The sequence below is a fragment of the Podarcis melisellensis genome (genome assembly GCF_964234715.1).
Source record: "Podarcis melisellensis genome assembly, chromosome: 11".
Classification (NCBI taxonomy): domain Eukaryota; kingdom Metazoa; phylum Chordata; class Lepidosauria; order Squamata; family Lacertidae; genus Podarcis; species Podarcis melisellensis.
In genome coordinates, this window is record NC_138543.1 from 7,408,006 (window position 1) to 7,427,414 (window position 19,409).

Here is a 19,409-nt window from a genome sequence, read left to right on the forward strand (position 1 = left end):
TGCTAGGATTATTTTTGCCTTAAATCATGCATTAATGTTAGGCCTACAGTACTGGAATTCCTTCTAATCCAAGATTTAAAAAGTAGGCATGTGGCCTTAATACAATATTTTTCAGTCTTGCAAAGAACTGACAGGAGCTTTTTGCAGATTGAAATTTGAAGAGGTATCTCACAGTAAACCTAAGCGTTCTGAGCTTCTGCAGACCAATTCCTCTCCACACTCTTAAACCCAAAATATGCAAGGGCTAGAATTTAACACACAGATTACACTTTCAAAACACAGTACTTTTATTCTCCTGGAAAGGCAGCTGTATATTACAAAGCCTAAAGATGTGAAAACACACACACTGAGTGATTACTTCAGGAAAGCAGTTTTGTGGTCTTAAAAGTTACAGTCCTGATGTTTTAGATGTTAAAGCTTTCTCCACAACCACACGTTCCTTTGATGTTTGGGTTATTGAAAACAAATTCACTGGACAGTTTGTCTTCTATATAGTCCATTTCAGTTCCTAGAAGTGTGAGTTGCGCTTTCTTTTCAATAAACACTCTAACACCTTGACAAAAAGAAGAAGAAACAATTATGAGATTTGAAAGAGAGCAAATTCTGGATCCCACCCCTATGCAAAATATTTGTGAACAGCTAATCCTTGTCCTAGCATGCATCAAGACACATTATTTCACCCACAGACAAGCTACCAACACCTCAGGCCTGTTGTACTACAGTTTAACACCCCACCCCACAAATTAGATTGCAGCCGTTGCATGGCTGTCCTGCTCTAACTGCAGAAAAAGTGCTTTCTTCATAATTCAGCATAATTCTAGTCAGCTCAAGCTGATGCCATCTATTAGTGATTTATTTTCAATCTCTTTAAAATGACTTGGTGGTCTCAATTCTGATTTTTGTTCATTTAAAGCTGTGATTCAAAGCATAAACTTAGAAGTGCTGCTCCAGCAGTATGTGAAACTTACCACATAAGAAGTACATTCAAATACAGTGGTACCTCGGGTTAAGTACTCAATTCATTCCGGAGGTCCGAACTTAACCTGAAACTGTTCTTAACCTGAAGCACCACTTTAGCTAATGGGGCCTCCTGCTGCTGCCGCGCCGCCGGAGCACGATTTCTGTTCTCATCCTGAAGCAAAGTTCTTAACCTGAAGCACTATTTCTGGGTTAGCAGAGTCTGTAACCTGAAGCGTCTGTAACCTGAAGCGTCTGTAACCTGAGATACCACTGTACTGGACCTTTAATGGCTAGTTAAAGAACTCAAGTCTGACTGGCGACAGCACCAAGTTTATTTGAGAGAAAGTCAATTTATCAATGAAGTGAATTAGGGTTACCTTTTAATTTACAGACACCAAGTTTAGTGAGAAACCTGCACAACTGAGATTAAATGGCATTAACGATATTTTAAAGGATACCAAAACACACTTACCATCCTGTACTACTTCCTCATCAGAGTCCCCCTTTGATTTTGTGTATTCTAGTGTATAAGAAAGTCCATTACAGCCTCTTGTACGGACACCAACTTTAACGCCTACCTGAAACGTAAGTTTAAAAAAACAGTAAGAAAACATTTTTAATTAATCTAAAAATTTCATAGCATCAGCAGAAATAGAAATTGTTTTCAAACATGCATGACCTCAGCTAATATGATTAGTACATTTACACTGCCACACAAAGTAGAAATATAACATATAAAAGATGTTTTTTAAAATGGTACAGAATGTTAATACAGCAAGCCTACAAGGCAACAGTCAATGAATCTACTACAATTTCATGTCTGCATAGAAACAAAGGCCTGACATTCTCTGGTCTCTCAATCAGGAAAAGGTAATTAAGTTTCAGTGACATCAACAATCTGTGCATGATTCAAGCCCGGGAGATTTCATAAGCTGCATCCAACTGTATCCATCTGCTGATAGGATTTTTTTATCCAGGAGATGCTTGTCTAAGTGTAAAAGGGAAGTGGTGATATTTTTTGCCAATTCTACCTTTCCTTTACAGTCCCCAGCACCCCTTACCCCAAAACCTTCTGCAGAAATTTGAAATACCCTTTGAAACAGCAGAGGAGGTGGTGCAGGGGGTTATAGGAACATAGAAAGCTGTCATACAGAGTCAGACCATGGTCCACCTGGCTCAAAGTTGTCTATACTGAATGACTGCAGATCTCCAGACAGAGTTCTCTCCCAGCCTTAACTGAAGATGCCAGGGGTTGAACATGGAACCTGCTTATAAAATGGATTCTCTTCCACTGAGCCTCAGCCCTTCTCCAATGGAATCTGCAAGCAAGCAATCCACACATTTCCTGCTTTCAAATGGAAGCTTTTGCTGGATCTAAGAGCCTTCTAGCAGCAGTGGGACACAACTGGATACATCCCAACAGCACTAACGTTTTAAGGACTGGGACAATGGATTTAATAATGAATGAATCACATGTTATTCCAGACATTCTCACATGTTATCAAGAAGCTCAGAACATTTCACTATATTTTTAATACATGTGAAAAAACAACAGTGAGGCTTCATCACTATCAATATGCAACAGACCCTAAAACCATTTTCACCAGGAACAGCATTGCCTTTCTCCACTGTTGAACATGCAGTTGCTAGATTAGTACAGTTTCAAATTTAAAATACAAATTCACTCTATTTTACAACGTATTAATTCAAAGGGTATCTGCTAGAACTATAACAACCAGCAGCACATGTAAACGAATATTAAACAGATGAGTAATGTCAGGCATACTCTCCATCTCTACTTACATGGTCAGGTTTGTCTTTAAGCAGTTGTTTTATCTTCTGCACAGCAGATGGGGTCTGAAAGGTTTTTAGGAATAGCTTTGGATTAGATGAATACTCAGCTGCATCTTGTTATCTTAAATCAAAACCTGTTTTCCCCACCACTTTAAGAGCCTAGGTTCAGTACAAATTCTCATATCCCCACGATAAACAGCTCATACTATCAATGAACAGCAACTATTTGATTTCTTGATATTTTAGGATTAGGTTGTAACTAGAGATCTGTGAACTTCACTTGGTTTACTTCAAAACTGGGCTCAGCAAACAACAGAACTGCTCAGCAACTCTAGTTTTTTCAAGCACAATCCCAGAATTTGGTTGCCACACTTCCAGCGGCATAACATGGTCTCAATCCACCCCCCATCTTTGAGTCCAGCCCAATGTCTCCTTTCCTTTCCATTTCCCTAATTTGATGGCAACTGGGATACTTCAATCCCTGGATGCTGCAAGGCAACTTCCCAGGCACCTGAGAAAAATAGTTTCCCCAAATCCTTAAGATAGACATCAGGTGTCCTGGAGACTACTATGTTGCTGCTGTAACACACAAAGTGCACAGAGGGAGGCACATCAGCTCGGATAATAAACAGAGCACAAGACCAACTTTCTGGAGAGATGTTGCTTTGTATGAAATTAGAGTGAGCATTAAGAGTTGGATAAATTTGTAATCCAAACCAAGTAACCATGAACTTAGGTAATGTCACTAGTTCTAAACATCTTCAATTACAGTGGTACCTCGGGTTAAGTACTTAATTCGTTCCGGAGGTCCATACTTAACCTGAAACTGTTCTTAACCTGAAGCACCACTTTAGCTAATGGGGCCTCCTGCTGCTGCCCCACTGCCGGAGCACAATTTCTGCTCTCATCCTGAAGCAAAGTTCTTAACCTGAAGCACTATTTCTGCGTTAGCGGTGTCTGTAACCTGAAGCGCATGTAACCCGAGGTACCACTGTACATAAATAAGGTGACTTTCTGGGATGGATTCTACTCTGATTACCCATAATTGTCACAAACACTGCAGCACAGAATCCAATGCAAATTTCTGAGAAAAGCATAAACTTCAGTAAAGTATAAAAAAGGAATCAACTGTCAGGAATACATCACCCCGAGTAAGTGAAGCTAACTCTTCATTAGAAGAAACAAGGTGAGCTCAAAAGCGCTAGGCTTAATGAGCACAGCAATTATTTGGTAGGTCTTGCCCCTATGAGGCAGTTGCAGAGGCTAAAGATCCCAGCCTTCCCACAACTACCTAAACTCCTCCTCTCCTGGGTCCTTCCCAAGCAATCTGAAACTTCGCCATTGCACCTGTCTCTGTTCCTCCCTTTTCATACCTCTTTTGGTCCTGGGAGACCAGGGGAGGAGGGCAGCCTGTCACAGCAGCAGGAGGAGACACCCTGGATTCTTCACCAGCCTGACTCATCTCTGCCTCTTGGCCTCCATCCTCTCCTGCTTCCACTTCTGCTTCTCTCTGCCACAGACTCTCCCTGCTCACTAAACCCTGTTCCCTCTTCCGACACCTCTAGCCAACTGAGCTATCCAGGCTGACATCCTCCTCCCAAGGCTTCTCCCTCTGACCACTCACTGTCATCCCACCACCAATCCCCAGCCTCTGAGCCATCATCCCTTGGGGGCTCTCTAGCTGGTGCCTCTCACCATTCCTTGATGTCCAGCCAGTCCATGACATCAACCACACAACCTGTATATGCTAATCATAGTTAACAGCTTACCATGAACTTGACTACATTGTTCCTGATCTTGACTACATTGCTCCTTCCTGCTACCAAACAGGAAGAACAAACCACGATCTTGGGCATAGTGTTATATCCAATTCAGGTGACAAAACAAGCCACATTTGTTCTTGCCTTACTGACTATGGTTGAGGACTACCCAACCAATCTGTGTAAGCTGGCAGGGGGAGAGAAGTGTAAGGCACACCTAGCAGGTGCCATCCTGCTTCCCTGCATCCATTCCTCAAAGAAGTTGTCCAGAATATGAGAAGATGGTTTATGAAGAAAGAAAAAACATGCCATACTGCTCATATTGGGTTTGGCCAATGAAAAAAAATTCCTTTCTCATATTCTTCCCCCACTTTGTAAAAAGAAAAGGATATTCCAATGATCAGACATAGAGGATGACTAACCTAAATCTTCAATGGTTGCATGTAACATATTCAGTGGCTGGAACTTGTCTGAAGAGCCCTGTGTGCTTTGTTTAGGGAAGTTTTTAATATTTGATGTTTTATCGTGTTTTGAATATTCTGTTGGCAGAGTGGCTGAGGAAACCCAGCCAGATGGGCAGAGTACAGTGGTACCTCGGGTTAAGAACTTAATTCATTCTGGAGGTCCGTTCTTAACCTGAAGCACCACTTTAGCTAATGGGGCCTCTCGCTGCTGCCATGCGATTTCTGTTCTCATCCTGAAGCAAAGTTCTTAACCCGGGGTACTATTTCTGGGTTAGCAGAGTCTCTAACCTGAAGCGTCTGTAACCCGAGGTAAAAAGGTAAAGGGACCCCTGACCATTAGGTCCACTCATGGCCGACTCTGGGGTTGTGGCGCTCATCTTGCTTTATTGGCTTCCGGGTCATGTGGCCAGCATGACTAAGCCGCCTCTGGCAAACCAGAGCAGCGCACGGAAACGCCGGTTACCTTCCCGCCAGAGTGGTACCTATTTATCTATTTGCACTTGACGTGCTTTCTAAGTGCTAGGTTGGCAGGAGCAGCGACCAAGCAATGGGAGCTCACCCCGTCGCGGGGATTCGAACCGCCGACCTTCTGATCGGCAAGTCCTAGGCTCTGTGGTTTAACCCACAGCACCACCCGCATCCCCGTAACCCGAGGTACCACTGTATAAATAAATTGATACCATTATTATTATTATGTATCTGCTCCACCTTAGCGGAAACATGGCTTTCCCCAGTAAAATTCCTTTAAAACCAAGGCTTGGGAACCAACGAGACTGCATGAAAGGGCCCTGCAAGATAACCTGCATGAGGAACAGCGCAAGATCTCCCTCCCTCCTGTGGCGAATGGCATCTACCAAAAGAGGCAAGGAGGGGAAACGCTTCACCTTGCGAACTCCCGCCTGCCCCCCCCCCCCAGTTCGTGATGTGCCCCTCCCCCAGCCCCTGGAACACGCCGCAACTGCGCCTGCGCAGTCCTCTTGTTTACCGGCCAGCGGAGGGTCGAGAAGCCCCGCCCCCAAGCGAAAGGTGAGGTGCGCGCGCACCCGCCTTCCCTCACCCCCCCCCCTCATGGACTGACCAGTGTGAGGGCGGCTCTCGTGGCCTGAATCTTCCTCTTGCTCACGGCCCGAACGGTGGCTCTGACCATGGAAGAGGCCATGTCTCCCGCTCCGCCCTGTCAGCCCCGTCCTCCGAGGTTGTCCATGGACACGGCGCACAGAGCGACGCACAGCAAGACGTCACGGCGCGCGGGTGGCGTCACTGGAGGGGGCGGGAGCTTAAGGACGGCGCGCTCCTATTGGGTACGCAGCGGGCCAGTGGGAAGTCCGCCATGAAGGAGGTGTCTCGCGCGCTCTCTCCTCCCCCTCACGTCCTTCTCAGGATGGCTGACCAATCAGCGGAGAGAGGAGGAGCGGGAGAGGCGGGAAGAATTCGATTCCGGCCCTTGAGGAGAGAGAGAGAGAGCGGCTCGCCGCTGCGGAGGGATACGAGGCCGAGGGGCGCCGGGATTAGTTCTCTGCGCGGAGGTGTAATACTCAGGAGGACGTAGTTGGCGCAATAACAATAGCAATAACGAAACATTTGCTTTGTCTTATTTAAAAGTCTCCTCCCACGCGCATTGAGGTCCGTCAGAAACCCAGGTTGCATTCTTTTATTTTGGGGTGCCTCAATCTTAGGTACACTTTGTTGTTGTTGTTGTTTAGTCGTGTCCGACTCTTCGTGACCCCATGGACCAGAGCACGCCAGGCACTCCTGTCTTCCACTGCCTCCCGCAGTTTGGTCAGACTCATGTTTGTAGCTTCAAGAACACTGTCCCACCATCTCGTCCTCTGTCGTCCCCTTCTCCTTGTGCCCTCCATCTTTCCCAACATCAGGGTCTTCTCCAGGGAGTCTTCTCTTCTCATGAGGTGGCCAAAGTATTGGAGCCTCGGCTTCAGGATCTGTCCTTCCAGTGAGCACTCAGGGCTGATTTCCTTCCGAATGGAGAGGTTTGATCTTCTTGCAGTCCATGGGACTCTCAAGAGTCTCCTCCAGCACCAGAATTCAAAAGCATCAATTCTTCGGCGATCAGCCTTCTTTATGGTCCAGCTCTCACTTCCATACATCACTACTGGGAAAACCATAGCTTTAACTATACGGACCTTTGTTGGCAAGGTGATGTCTCTGCTTTTTAAGATGCTGTCTAGGTTTGTCATTGCTTTTCTCCCAAGAAGCAGGTGTCTCTTAATTTCGTGACTGCTGTCACCATCTGCAGTGATCATGGAGCCCAAGAAAGTAAAATCTCTCACTGCCTCCGTTTCTTGCCCTTCTATTTGCCCGGAGGTGATGGGACCAGTGGCCATGTTCTTCGTTTTTTTGATGTTGAGCTTCAAACCATATTTTGCGCTCTCCTCTTTCACCCTCATTAAGAGGTTCTTTAATTCCTCCTTTCTGCTATCAGTGCTGTGTCATCTGCATAGCTGAGGTTGTTGATATTACTTGGGAGTAAATCCCATTCAATGCAGTGAGACTAGACTTTGAGCAAAGGTATAATAATAATAATAATAATTTATTATTTATACCCCACCCATCTGGCTGGGTTTCCTCAGCCACTCTGGGTGGCTTTCAACAAAACACTAAAATACAATAACCTATTAAACATTAAAAGCTTCCCTAAACAGGGCTGCCTTCAGATGTCTTCTAAAAGTCTGGTAGTTGTTTTTCTCTTTGACATCTGGTGGGAGGGTGTTCCACAGGGCGGGTGCCACCACCGAGAAGGCTGGTTCCCTGTAACTTGGTAGAATGAGCTGCACTCTTAAAGACATACCGTAATTTGGCATCTCGTTCAATAGGATTGTTGAATAAATTAACTGAGAGGCCTTTTGACCAATTGCAGTAAATGGTAAAGGACCCGTGGATGGTCAAGTCCAGTCAAAGGCGACTCGGGGGTTGCGGCGCTCATCTCGCTTTCAGGCGGAGAGAGCCAGTGTTTGTCCACAGTCAGTTTTCCGGGCCATGTGGCTAGCATGACCAAGGCACTACTGGCGCACAGAGGACCGTGATGAGTGCCACAGCGCACGGAAATGCCATTCACCTTCCCACCACAGCGGCACCTATTTATCTACTTGCACTGGTGTGCTTTCAAACCGCTAGGTTGGCAGAAGCTGGGTCAGAACAACAGGAGCTTCACTCCGTCATGGGGATTCAAACCGCCGACCTTCCGATCAGCAAACCCAAGAAGCTCAGTGGTTTGGACCCATGTCCCACTGCCAATTGCAATATCATGAATTCGGAACCATTAATTAAGTTTTGGCAGACTGACTCCATTTCCTCAGGTCCGCTGTTGTTTTTAGTTCCCGCAGCTTTCTGGAAAGCAGTCCCTGTATTAGTTTGCACAATCCATCCAAGACGAGGATATGCAAAAAAGTTATTTGACCCCATTTGCAATACCTGCTAAACTATTCCTGATGTAGGTGGAGCAGGATCCTTTCTGGGTTCTGGAACTTGGCCTCTCTGAACCTAGTGTCTTGTTTGGGGCTAAAGCTCCCATTCTTTCTGATCACCACCTATGCTGGCTGGGGGTAACAGAAGTAATGATCTAAAAAAATATTTAAAAGACACCAGGCTGGGGCAGACTTCTGTTAACAGACATCCTTTATTCTACAGCTATCCTTGAACCACAGATTCCAGAAGAAAGCCAGTTTGCTGGGTCATAAAGGAGCTTATATGAACAAGGTTTCACTTTTGTAAACACTACTTTGAGGGCATCTGTCAAAGGTGGCGTGAAAACCTATTAAACAGAACCAAGTTCTACTATGATCTAAAGATATTGGGGACGTGTGATTAGAAATGCTTCACAGTAATTTTTATACTTCCACCAGTTGACCAGAGAGATTTTGACATACAACACAGTGACTAAACTTACTAAACGTTTGCAAATTGTATATCAAGCTCCGCATAGCAGGTCAACTGCTCAGATGCTTACTTAAATGTACAGTGTCAGGAATTGTAAGAAAAAGCCTGAAGTACAACCAAATGCAGAAATCGTCTATCTGTGCTGTAGTACTTTAAACAGCAGAGACTTGGACGCATGCAGTCCATCCCACTGAAAGTGATATTCCAAGGATGAGTAACTTCTGATTTCTGTCTACCTGATTTCCATTGACTCATCTCCAGATCAGAGATTGTCAGTGAAGCCGATTACTTAATGTTTTACATCCTTTGAAAAGCCAAACCAACTCTGAAAAATTATTAGCTTCAACTGGAATACCTGTAACAGTCTATAGTGCAAGAGGGAAGCAAGCTGCTCTTACTGGACTTTTCCCTCCCAACCACAAGGCCATTCTTACCACCAGCTGCTCTGTAGGAACGACCCAGATGACTTCTTATATGAGGACATTGTTCTCTCTTTTTAAAAAAATGTAAAGTCTAATGTTTTGTGCAACCTGCCTTGGAAGGATACATTGAAAGGATGAGTAACTAATAAATAAGACTAAATCTTCTTTATGATTCTTACAATACAAAAAAAAAGGAACTTTAAAGTTTTCACTTGGTTGGTTTATTTCAAGGTCATAAATAACAGTGGCCTAATTTTTTGTTGTATATTTTTCCTGGAAAGGGGTATGTTGTACCATATCCAGAAAACCTGACATTAAGCCTTGATGACAATAAAAAAGCAAATCCTTGTCTACTTCGTGGATCTTCTTCACTTTTCAATAAAGCAGAAGTGGATTCATTTTAACTGCCAAATATACCTCTTGTTTCCTTATAGGAGTTTTGTGTTTTTTGTGTGTTGCAGACAATGGGAAAATATTACAGCAGCAGCAAACAGAACCAGCCTCTCAGTCTCTCCGTACAGAAGCACAGCAGCATATCAAACCATAAAACAACAAAGGGAAGAATTCATTCAATGGCACTGCTTTTCTACAGAGATTTTACATAAAAGTTTGCTTACGTCCATGTGTTAGCTCCCCACAGATTAAAATATTTGCAAATACGGCAGTAGCAATCCAGAAACATTTCAAAACACTTTTACGCAAGGAATCAGTAAATGATCATAATTAATAAATACCCTTTTAATCCTTCAAATATAATATTTTGAAGGAGACACTATATTTGGCTTGCACATCATTTAAGTGCACTCAAAACATTCTGATCGAATGTAGAAACTCTTAGAAGTGGTTTGAGTTAGGAACCTCCCTGATCTACATGTTTTACCTAGTAAATACAAAAACATGGTTTTCTATTAAAATGCTCATCTATTAAGAGCTGGGATTCATGGTATGAACAAACATTAAAATCCATTGCTTTTTATCTTTAGCAATTTAATTAAAATAAAATGTGTTTTCTTTAAACTTATATTGAAGACTGTGCTGCTGTTTTGTGAACCTGGAGGCTATAAAGAAAATAAACATTTAAGGAAATGGACGGTCTGTATTGCAATGTAAGATTGCTTCGATCCCTCATGAATCTTGATGAGGCCTCTTCTGTGAAGCTTTTCCCTGAGTCATATATTTACTGGAAAGGCTGCCTGTATATGGGGAGAAAGACCACAAAAATGAGTAAATAGGTAGAATCCAAACCAGTTAATTTTTTTAGTAACATAGGTTTTTAGGTTACAATGATGCAAACACAGCAGAGCCAAGAAAAACGGGGGCACTTGGACACTTCCAAGTCTCTTCCAAGCTACCCACCATGTCTTTGACTGTAACCTCCTGTTACACATCTACACTAAAGCACCTTCTTTGTTTTCTCTAAGCATGTCTCTGTCATGATCTCAAGGTATATTTATCCAGCGGCACCAGCATGCCTCCACTTCTGTATTCCTTTCTTTGGTCTGTCACTAAATTTGTTTCTCTTGAAGTTTCCAATCTAGCGCTTCATACAAAGCCTTGATAGATGTCAAATATTGCAGCAGCTATGGGAAAGCTCCAAGTATCCCATTCTTTGTTGAAGTGCTTGAGTGGTGGTGGTTGCCGTGCAAATGCAGGCATTCTGGGATAAGACTTTGTCTGGATCTATTTCAACTGGTTTTGTTATTTACTAGTGCTGTCTTGATCACTCTGATGGAAGGAGAGGGGACCCCAACTCTGTTGGTTCTTCTAGACCAGGGTGGAGAACCTCTGGCCTGCCAGACTTCCCCATTTGGCCTGCAGGGCTATTTTTGCCAAGCCACACCCACCTAACCCACACCTGATACAACATGACACCAAAAGTGAGACAGGTATATTATTATTATTATTATTATTATTATTATTATTATTATTGATTTATACCCCGCCCATCTGGCTGAGTCTCCCCAGCCACTCTGGGCAGCTCCCAATCGAGTGTTTAAAACAATACAGCATTAAATATTAAAAACTTCCCTAAACAGGGCTGCCTTCAGATGTCTTAAAAATAGGATAGCTGCTTATTTCCTTGACATCTGATGGGAGGGCATTCCACAGGGCAGGCGCCACTACCGAGAAGGCCCTCTACTTGGTTCCCTGTAACCTCACTTCTCGCAGTGAGGGAACTGCCAGAAGGCCCTTGGAGCTGGACCTCAGTGTCCGGACTGAACAATGGGGATGGAGACGCTCCTTCTACATAACAGTAGATCAGGTATACAGGACCATTTAGGGCTTTAAAGGTCAGCACCAACACTTTGAATTGTGCTCAGAAATGTACTGGGAGCCAATGCAGATCTCTCAGGACCAGTGTTATATTGTCCCGGCGGCCACTTCCAGTCACCAGTCTAGCTGCCGCATTATGCATTAATTGCAGTTTCCGGGTCACCTTCAAAGGTAGCCCCACAGGTAAAGATGTGACTGGTGGAGTGCTATGCAAGGGACTTGTGAAGAATGCTCCAGTACAACAAACGACTAGCTGATTCTCATGCGTGCAGAATGCTATGCATAGGCCAAGTCTAGTTCACAAACCTGATTGGGGACTCAAGAATATTCTTCCTTTCTGTTTCTTTTTTTCTTCATGTAAAAGCAGTCCCTTAAAAAGAAAAGCCAGGAGTGACCATTTGAAGATAGTTATTGCAAGATGTAATAGCAGCATAACATTTAAAATAAGAATTGTGCTATGCGGCCAAAAGTTAATTTTTTACTTTAAAATAGATATATCACACGTGGTAACTGTTTACCTGATTCAATCGACCAGAGTGCTTAACAGCACTGGATAAAGGGGACCCACATGGACTTTCCAACTTCAAGGCACCTAGGAAAGTTAAAATCTAATGAGATTAAAATTTACCTTTCAAGAAAAATCTACTTTGGAAAAATCCACCTATTAATTGGAACAGTAAAAAGCATGCCAAAGGTCAACTTTCAAATTTTTTTTTTCTTCCTTCAGGGCAGTTCTGATTTATTTATTTTTTTAAAAATAAAAATAAATCCCCCCACCCCCGGCTTTGTATTTGACAACCACCAAGGCTGACATTTGAAGTAGGGGCTTTCCTTGCCCCATGCTCCCATTGAAAATATTGCATATCTTAGGCTGCTTTTACTCTCTCTCTCTCTCTCTCTCTCTTCCTAAGGGGGGGGGGCAGCTTCGGTGGGGGAGCTTTTCAACAAGGAAATGGCATAAAGGGAAATGGTTAAAAAGCTACGAGCCACTCCTAGGAATCAAACAAAACATCTGAAAACATTTACTCTCTCTACTGAAAAGTATTTCAGAACCACAACTTTAGAAAAGTTTTATGGGACAATTTACTGCATTCATCTGTTGTGGGAGGAGGGGGAACTAATTGTTTTGACAATGTTACGCTGAAGCTTATATCCTGTTTCTTGAAAATTTAAAAAAACAACTTCATATCGGTTGCCCTCGTCTGCAAAGAAAAGAGAGAAGAGAAGAGAAGGCCACAAGTGTCATTAAAATTCCCTGTTGACCTTAAAACATATTTTTAGTACCATGAACACTATTATTGTTGGGCTGAGTACCTGCAGCTCCTTTGTGCTGAGGGCACTCCTTTTTAATATGTCCTTCCCTTCCACAAATAAAGCAACGCTTTTCTCTGTCTTCCTGTCGCTTCCATTTCTCTGCTGGCTGCTTCGGTGTCTTCTCTTTTGCAGTTTCCATTGCTCCCCTACCCAATTTGTTTTTGTTAGGTGTACATATCTGCAATCTCCCATCTTTTAGCAGGACATCTCTTTCTGCAATTTTAACAGGGGTCTCTTTTTCCTCTTTACTTCTTTTTTCTTTGTTTTCTGTGTATCTTTGGTTTTTAAGATCTTCACTCTCATGCCGTCTTCTGGGTCTAAGAATGCATGAATCACAGTAAAATTTATCTTAAGGCAGCCTGAATATGAAAAAATGGACTAAAATTCCCTTAAGGCTTGCTAAATGTCACACTAAAGCATTTATATGTGCTAAGAATTACTACACCAAGGGGTTTCACACCCAACGTTCCCCAGTGCACTCATAATATTTCCAATCCGCTAACAATGGTTAGGAAATGGGGAGCGTTATTTCTGCACTACTGTCAGTAAAAAAAAATCTGCACAATTAGAGGCATATTATCCTTCAGCGAGGCAAAGTGTACTTACTTTCTCCGCATGGGACAGTCCTTCATGAAATGCCCAATTTTACCACAAATCCTGCAACATCTATCATTTGGGGCCAGTTCGCCTTCTGTCAGCACCTCTGGGTCAAAAAAATATTCCTAACAAAAATACAAAATGTTAGCATTGAACTGAAATGGGCAATTTTTTCTGACTAGTGCAAAACAAGCAAACACTACTGGTTGCATATTCCTGTGTTTGAAAATTTCAGCAAGGACTAGTGAAACATCTAAGACAGGGTTCCTAAAGTGTGGCTCACAAACTGAATTCAGGTAGTTTGCAGGGTGTCCATATTAAATATTTATAATGATTTTAAACTTTATTTTTTTTAGGTACAGTGGTACCTCGCAAGACGAATGCCTCGCAAGACGAAAAACGCGCAAGACGAAAGAGTTTTCTGTTTTTTGAGTCATTCCGCAAGACGCAATTCCCTATGGGCTTGCTTCGCAAGACGAAACGTCTTGCGAGTTCGTTTCCTTTTTCTTAAAGCCGCTTAGCCGCTAATAGCCGTGCTTCGCAAGACGAAAAAACCGCAAGACAAAGAGACTCGCGGAACGGATTATTTTCGTCTTGCGAGGCACCACTGTACTTTTATTTCTTATCTATATAATTCAAATTGTAATGCAGTACAATACAGCATAGAACATCTTAATAAAATGTTGTTAGAAATCTAACACACTCACCATCTTTGAAGAGTATTCTTTAGGAAATCCTCTTACCGGGGTGCCAAACACCCTCCTACCATTTATAAAAGCCTTCATTATAAAGTTTGTCACTAGAGTAATCAAAACAAAAACAATGATCAATTAAATGGAAACAGAGTCATATAAAAGTATATCTCTTTACAACATAATTTATGGCAATCACTTACTTTTTCTTGACAAACCGGCTCCAAGATTGTGATTCAGGTCAAAAGGATCTGCAAGAAGGGTGTTGCAGGTTTTAACAAAACCCATATTAAAAGAGCTCGTGAACAAACAGAATCCAAAGAACAAAAAAACCAATGGGAATGCTGGTTACATTTTTAATGCTGAGCCACATTTATAAAACAGATTACTTTCCCTTCCTCATGTACAAAGAAAGGGAAAACACTGAAGAGTGATCTAAGATTTTGATGACAAGAAGAGGAAAAACCTTCAACAAGAAAGCAACACTTGTTCAAACTGAAAAAGTAAGCCAATCATTTTATTGCAAAAAAAACATGTATAGAGGAGAAAAAACTGTAGTACAGGGGAACCCCTACTTACTCAGGGGTTCTGTTTGCGAGTGGAGCAGAGCGAGTGGAGATTCCCCCGTTCTGCCCCCACCATACCATCTTTGGGCGCCAAAAACAGCGCATGTGTCAGTGGGAATGTGCATTCTGATCGCACACAAGTGGGGAGATACCTGTATAGTAATCCACAGGCAGAGGGAGCAGGCAGAAAAGGAACCACCAGTAAAGCATGCCCGATCCTTGTATTTACTACCGTATTTTTTGTTCTATAAGTCTCACTTTTCCCTCCTAAAAAGTAAGGGGAAATGTGTGTGCGTCTTATGGAGCGAATGCAGGCTGCGCAGCTATCCCAGAAACCAGAACAGCAAGAGGGATTGCTGCTTTCACTGTGCAGCGATCCCTCTTGCTGTTCTGGCTTCTGAGATTCAGAATATTTTTTTTCTTGTTTTCCTCCTCCATAAACTAGGTGCGTCTTGTGGTCTGGTGCATCTTATGGAGCGAAAAATACCGTAGTTTATTAAGAATAGAGAGGCAGGGATTATATAGATAACACTGCACAGCCAAACAGAACTAGTCACTTGTGGATTACCAGCATGAGCTCCCTGACAGCTAGCCAATAATATTCTATGTCTATTCAAGGGAAAGCTAGAGCAAATGCAAATCAAGGCAACAAGATATGCAAGAAAGCTGGAGTGATAAAAGGCTACCCTTTGATGGCCAATATCACGTGCTAGCATGGCCCATGACAGTTCATAAGACACAGAATGGAGGATCAAAGGAAGCAGGTTGAGTCCAATGATGGCATACTACAAAACACCTCCACCAGTCCACTTTATATACCAATCTAACTTGGGGTCTGGGGATGCAGGTGGCGCTGTGGTCTAAACCACTGAGACTCTTCAGCTTGCCCATCGGAAGGTCAGCAGTTTGAATCCCCACAACGGGGTGAGCTCCCGTTGCTCGGTCCTGCCAACCTAGCAGTTCAACAGCACATCAAAGTGCAAGTACCTTCCAGCGGGAAGGTAAACTGTTTCCCTGTGCTGCTCTGGCTTCGCCAGAAGCGGCTAGGCATGCTGGCCACATGACTCGGAAGCTGTCTGCGGACAAACGTTGGCTCCCTCAGCCAGTAAAGCGAGATGAGCGCCGCAACCCCAGAGTCATTTGCAACTGGACTTAACTGTTCAGGAGTCCTTTACCTTTACCTAACTTGGTGTATTGGTGTTTCCTTCCCCCTATATCTCACATCCCATTGTTTAACATAACGCCTATCCTAAAGGTAAAGGACCCCTTGATGGTTAAGTCCACTCAAAGGCGACTATGGGGATGCAGCACTCATCTTGCTTTCAGGCCGAAGGAGCTGGCATTTGTCCACAGACAGCTTTCTGGGTCGTGTGGCCAGCAGGACTAAACCGCTTCTGGTGCAATGGAACACCGTGAACACCAGAGCGCACGCAAACACCATTTACTGTCCCGCCACTGGTATCCATTTATCTACTTGTACAGGTGTGCTTTCGAACTGCCAGGTAGGCAAGAGCTGGGACAGAGCAACAGGAGCTCACTCCGTTGTGCGGATTCAAACCACCAACCTTCTGTTCTGGGCGAGTCAGTGATCTCATCTGTGCTCATGCCAGGTGGGGCTCAGTGCTGAAGCAACAGACCTGTGGTGTCTGCTGTCTCTTCCCACCCCTGCTGGTAAGGGTCCTAGGTCCTCCCCTCCCATATTCAGTTGAGCAAAGTGGCAGTTGTGCCAAGGCATTGCTAGTCTACAGTCAGCATCCAATAACTGTGGCATCACAGCTCATGATGCTGTGTTCATACAACAGCTCGCGGTGTATTTTTAAAACTAATTTGCCAGTACAATGCTTTTCGAATCAGGTTGCTAAAATGCAAATTCCTTCGAGCAGTTTGCTGCCTATACTGTGACAGACCTTTAACTGTATTACTCCCCCAACAGAAATTAAGCATTTCACCAAACTTGGCCCTGTTGTTCAAATATATTTGTTAAATGATGAATAAAGCTCTCAGAATTTAGAGGAATACCTTCAATAACTATGTATTTTGAAGTCCACTGCTTCTTGAATGTTGTAAGCAAACTTTTTCTTCGGATGCAGATAACGTGCTCTTTAAAATCAAATTCTTCAGTATAGAAACGGAGAAGTCCTAGCCATAATTCACCAATGGATTCTTTGTTTTTACCAAAGTCTGGCCAAACTGTAGGCTGGAAGTGAAATATATATATGTATATATCTTTTTCAGGTGTAGACAATAGCATGCAATTTACTGATCTCTTGTCACTCTTTGCCTAGATGTGTGAATTGTTCCCACTTGTAGAAAGGGTCAATTTGCCAGTTACCCTGGGTCTGCCAGGCTAAAGAGAAGCACACGCTAGCCCAGGGGTCAGCAAACTTTTTCAGCAGGGGGCCAGTCTACTGTCCCTCAGACCTTGTGGGGGGCCGGACTATTTTTTTTGGGGGGGGGTGAAAATGAACAAATTCCTATGCCCCACAAATAACCCAGAAATGCATTTTAAATAAAAGGACACATTCTACTCATGTAAAAACACGCTGATTCCTCGACTGTCCGCGGGCCGGATTTAGAAGGCGATTGGGCCAGATCTGGCCCCCGGGCCTTAGTTTGCCTACCCATGGCCTAGCTCTATCCAGTGGGCTGCTGGGCTGTCAAGGTATTGAATTTGTGTTTATGTAAATTATTACAATATATCGTAAGCCACATTGAGAATCATTGGATTGAAAGGATGGATACAAGTCTTCTACTAATTTAAGTAAATTGGAGGGTTCCTAACGGAGAACTGCTAGCAAATCTTACGTCTGCTGAGATCCTCGGATCTGGCTGCAAATATTTTGCCAATCATGAGCTACTAAATAAATGATGGGTTATAATGACCCCATCTACATGATTGGCAAGCATTTCCAACATGAATTCTGCAAATAGGTGTGATAAGAATGAAACTGTTTTGATGGTTCATGTAAGGAAGGTTCCAACTGCTAAAGATATACACCACAATTCAGGTTTGTAAGGGGTTTTTTAGGGTCTTACTTTTATTAACTCCCCAAAAGCCTTTGCAGTGATATTTTTGCACAAACATAAATTAATACTTAAGTAAATCAACAATGTTCTGTGGGATAATCTGCCTCATATAATCAACACGTTTAAGTCTAATTAATGAAGGGGTTAAGACCATAGAGTAAGCTGTCCGGCCAGGCTTAGCTTACCTCGGGAATTACTAATAATCAAGCCTTTGTTTCCCTCTAGCCTACATGTGAACTCCAGTGTGCAAAGAGTTCTGAGCTGCTCCCTCCAGCCACATGGCTCTAACAAGCCTCTTTTAAGTTCCTGTACCAATAATTTAGGAACTTTCACCAGTTTGGAATTAAACTAAGTTTTACTGCCTATGCAACATGAATCTGACCTCTGGACAGTTTATGTGAACCATTTTTATCTTACCAAACATGTGGTCTTTTTCTATGCGAAGGAAAGAGGGAATCTTTGGAAGGAACTTAGAAGGGCATATTTCAAAGGTCTAACAGACTATATTTCCACACTTTGTTGAATATTTTTGATTTAAACTGTCTGCTGGAGTTCTCTCACCAAATAAGACTTGTCCCAAACTCCTTTTATATCTATATTTTTTTCCTTGTCACCAACACATTCTACATTTCACTGTGTATGCTCTCATAATGTTTTCTTTCTATCTTGGCAAAAAGGAAGTAGCTAAATGCAATGAATGAAGAAAATGAACAGAACTGGTTCTGATCTAAGTATCTGCTGACATAAATATTAATGAATAACTTAAACATCATTTTAAGAGGCCACTAGATCTTTAGGATCTTATGAGCACAGTACTGCCCTTTTTTCATTCCATACAAATTGAGGTAAAAATGACCAACAGTCTCACAATGTCCTCTGCAGTTTATAAAAAGTTACAACTGGGATCATGAAACACAAGGTAACATACTTTGTTAAGTCTGAGCAAACTTACTTATTCCCCGCCCCCAATTTCCCATGGCCAGTTTGACCTCATTAAAAAGGTTAGGAGGTTACTTAAGATTACATAGCAGAGTTGTTTTTGTATGAGTCACTCACCAGTTCATCTGTTTTGTCAAAGAAATAGACATTCCAGCCATCAACTAGAATTTCGGGTTTCTTTGGCTCTTGGTAAATCTAAGAAAATAAATATTAAGACTATCAGGGCAGGAGCTTAGTGCTTTTGAGTCTGCAAGCATAACAGGGTAGAATCCAATGCTGTGCAAGCAAAATTCCAGTGCTGGAACAGGACTTCGCTTTCCTCTCTTCCCCAGCCCCCACCGCATTCCCAAAATCTGTTCCAGAGGGTCTCCCGGCAGTGCAGAGCAGTTTTTGTTTGTAGGGGCTACAAGGTGGGATGCGGGTGGCGCTGTGGGTTAAGCCACAAAGCCTAGGGCTTGCCGATCAGAAGGGCGGCGGTTCGAATCCCCACGACGGAGTGAGCTCCCGTTGCTCGGTCCCTGCTCCTGCCAACCTAGCAGTTCGAAAGCATCTCAAAGTGCAAGTAGATAAATAGGTACCGCTCCGGCAGGAAGGTAAATGGCATTTCCGTGCACTGCTCTGGTTCGCCAGAAGCGGCTTAGTCATGCTGGCCACATGACCCAGAAGCTATACGCCGGCTCCCTTGGCCAATAAAGCGAGATGAGTC

The 19,409-nt window shown here is 43.2% G+C and overlaps 2 protein-coding genes and 1 long non-coding RNA gene across 4 annotated transcripts in view; 1 reads left to right on the top strand and 2 right to left on the bottom strand.

Annotated features, from left to right (window-relative positions):
- Window positions 1–263: 263 nt before the first annotated feature.
- Window positions 264–6,224, bottom strand: ISCA1 (iron-sulfur cluster assembly 1). Its single transcript, XM_081930833.1, has 4 exons — window positions 6,057–6,224; window positions 2,764–2,817; window positions 1,433–1,538; window positions 264–553 (listed from the first exon to the last, which is right to left on the bottom strand). Exons 1-4 carry the CDS (start codon window positions 6,135–6,137, stop codon window positions 405–407), a joined length of 390 nt encoding a protein of 129 aa, XP_081786959.1. The 5' UTR covers window positions 6,138–6,224; the 3' UTR covers window positions 264–404.
- A 66-nt stretch (window positions 6,225–6,290) lies between these two features.
- Window positions 6,291–10,315, top strand: LOC309380663. 2 transcript variants are annotated; one of them, XR_014172998.1, is made up of 4 exons: window positions 6,291–6,672; window positions 7,464–7,504; window positions 8,624–8,703; window positions 9,756–10,315. It is a non-coding gene; the product is annotated as an uncharacterized lncRNA (long non-coding RNA). The 2 variants fall into 2 exon arrangements; XR_014172999.1 differs by lacking the exon at window positions 7,464–7,504 and having other exon boundaries at window positions 6,298–6,504.
- TUT7 (terminal uridylyl transferase 7) overlaps window positions 9,493–19,409 on the bottom strand; it is a 47,025-nt gene continuing 37,108 nt past the window's right edge. The window contains exons 21-29 of the mRNA XM_081930370.1: window positions 18,821–18,898; window positions 16,757–16,934; window positions 14,375–14,422; window positions 14,187–14,278; window positions 13,489–13,604; window positions 12,883–13,199; window positions 12,087–12,160; window positions 11,875–11,938; window positions 9,493–10,487 (exon numbers count right to left, since the gene is read on the bottom strand). Coding sequence (XP_081786496.1) covers window positions 10,420–10,487; window positions 11,875–11,938; window positions 12,087–12,160; window positions 12,883–13,199; window positions 13,489–13,604; window positions 14,187–14,278; window positions 14,375–14,422; window positions 16,757–16,934; window positions 18,821–18,898 — 1,035 coding nt within the window. The 3' untranslated portion in view covers window positions 9,493–10,419. The remainder of the gene's footprint in view (window positions 10,488–11,874; window positions 11,939–12,086; window positions 12,161–12,882; window positions 13,200–13,488; window positions 13,605–14,186; window positions 14,279–14,374; window positions 14,423–16,756; window positions 16,935–18,820; window positions 18,899–19,409) is intronic.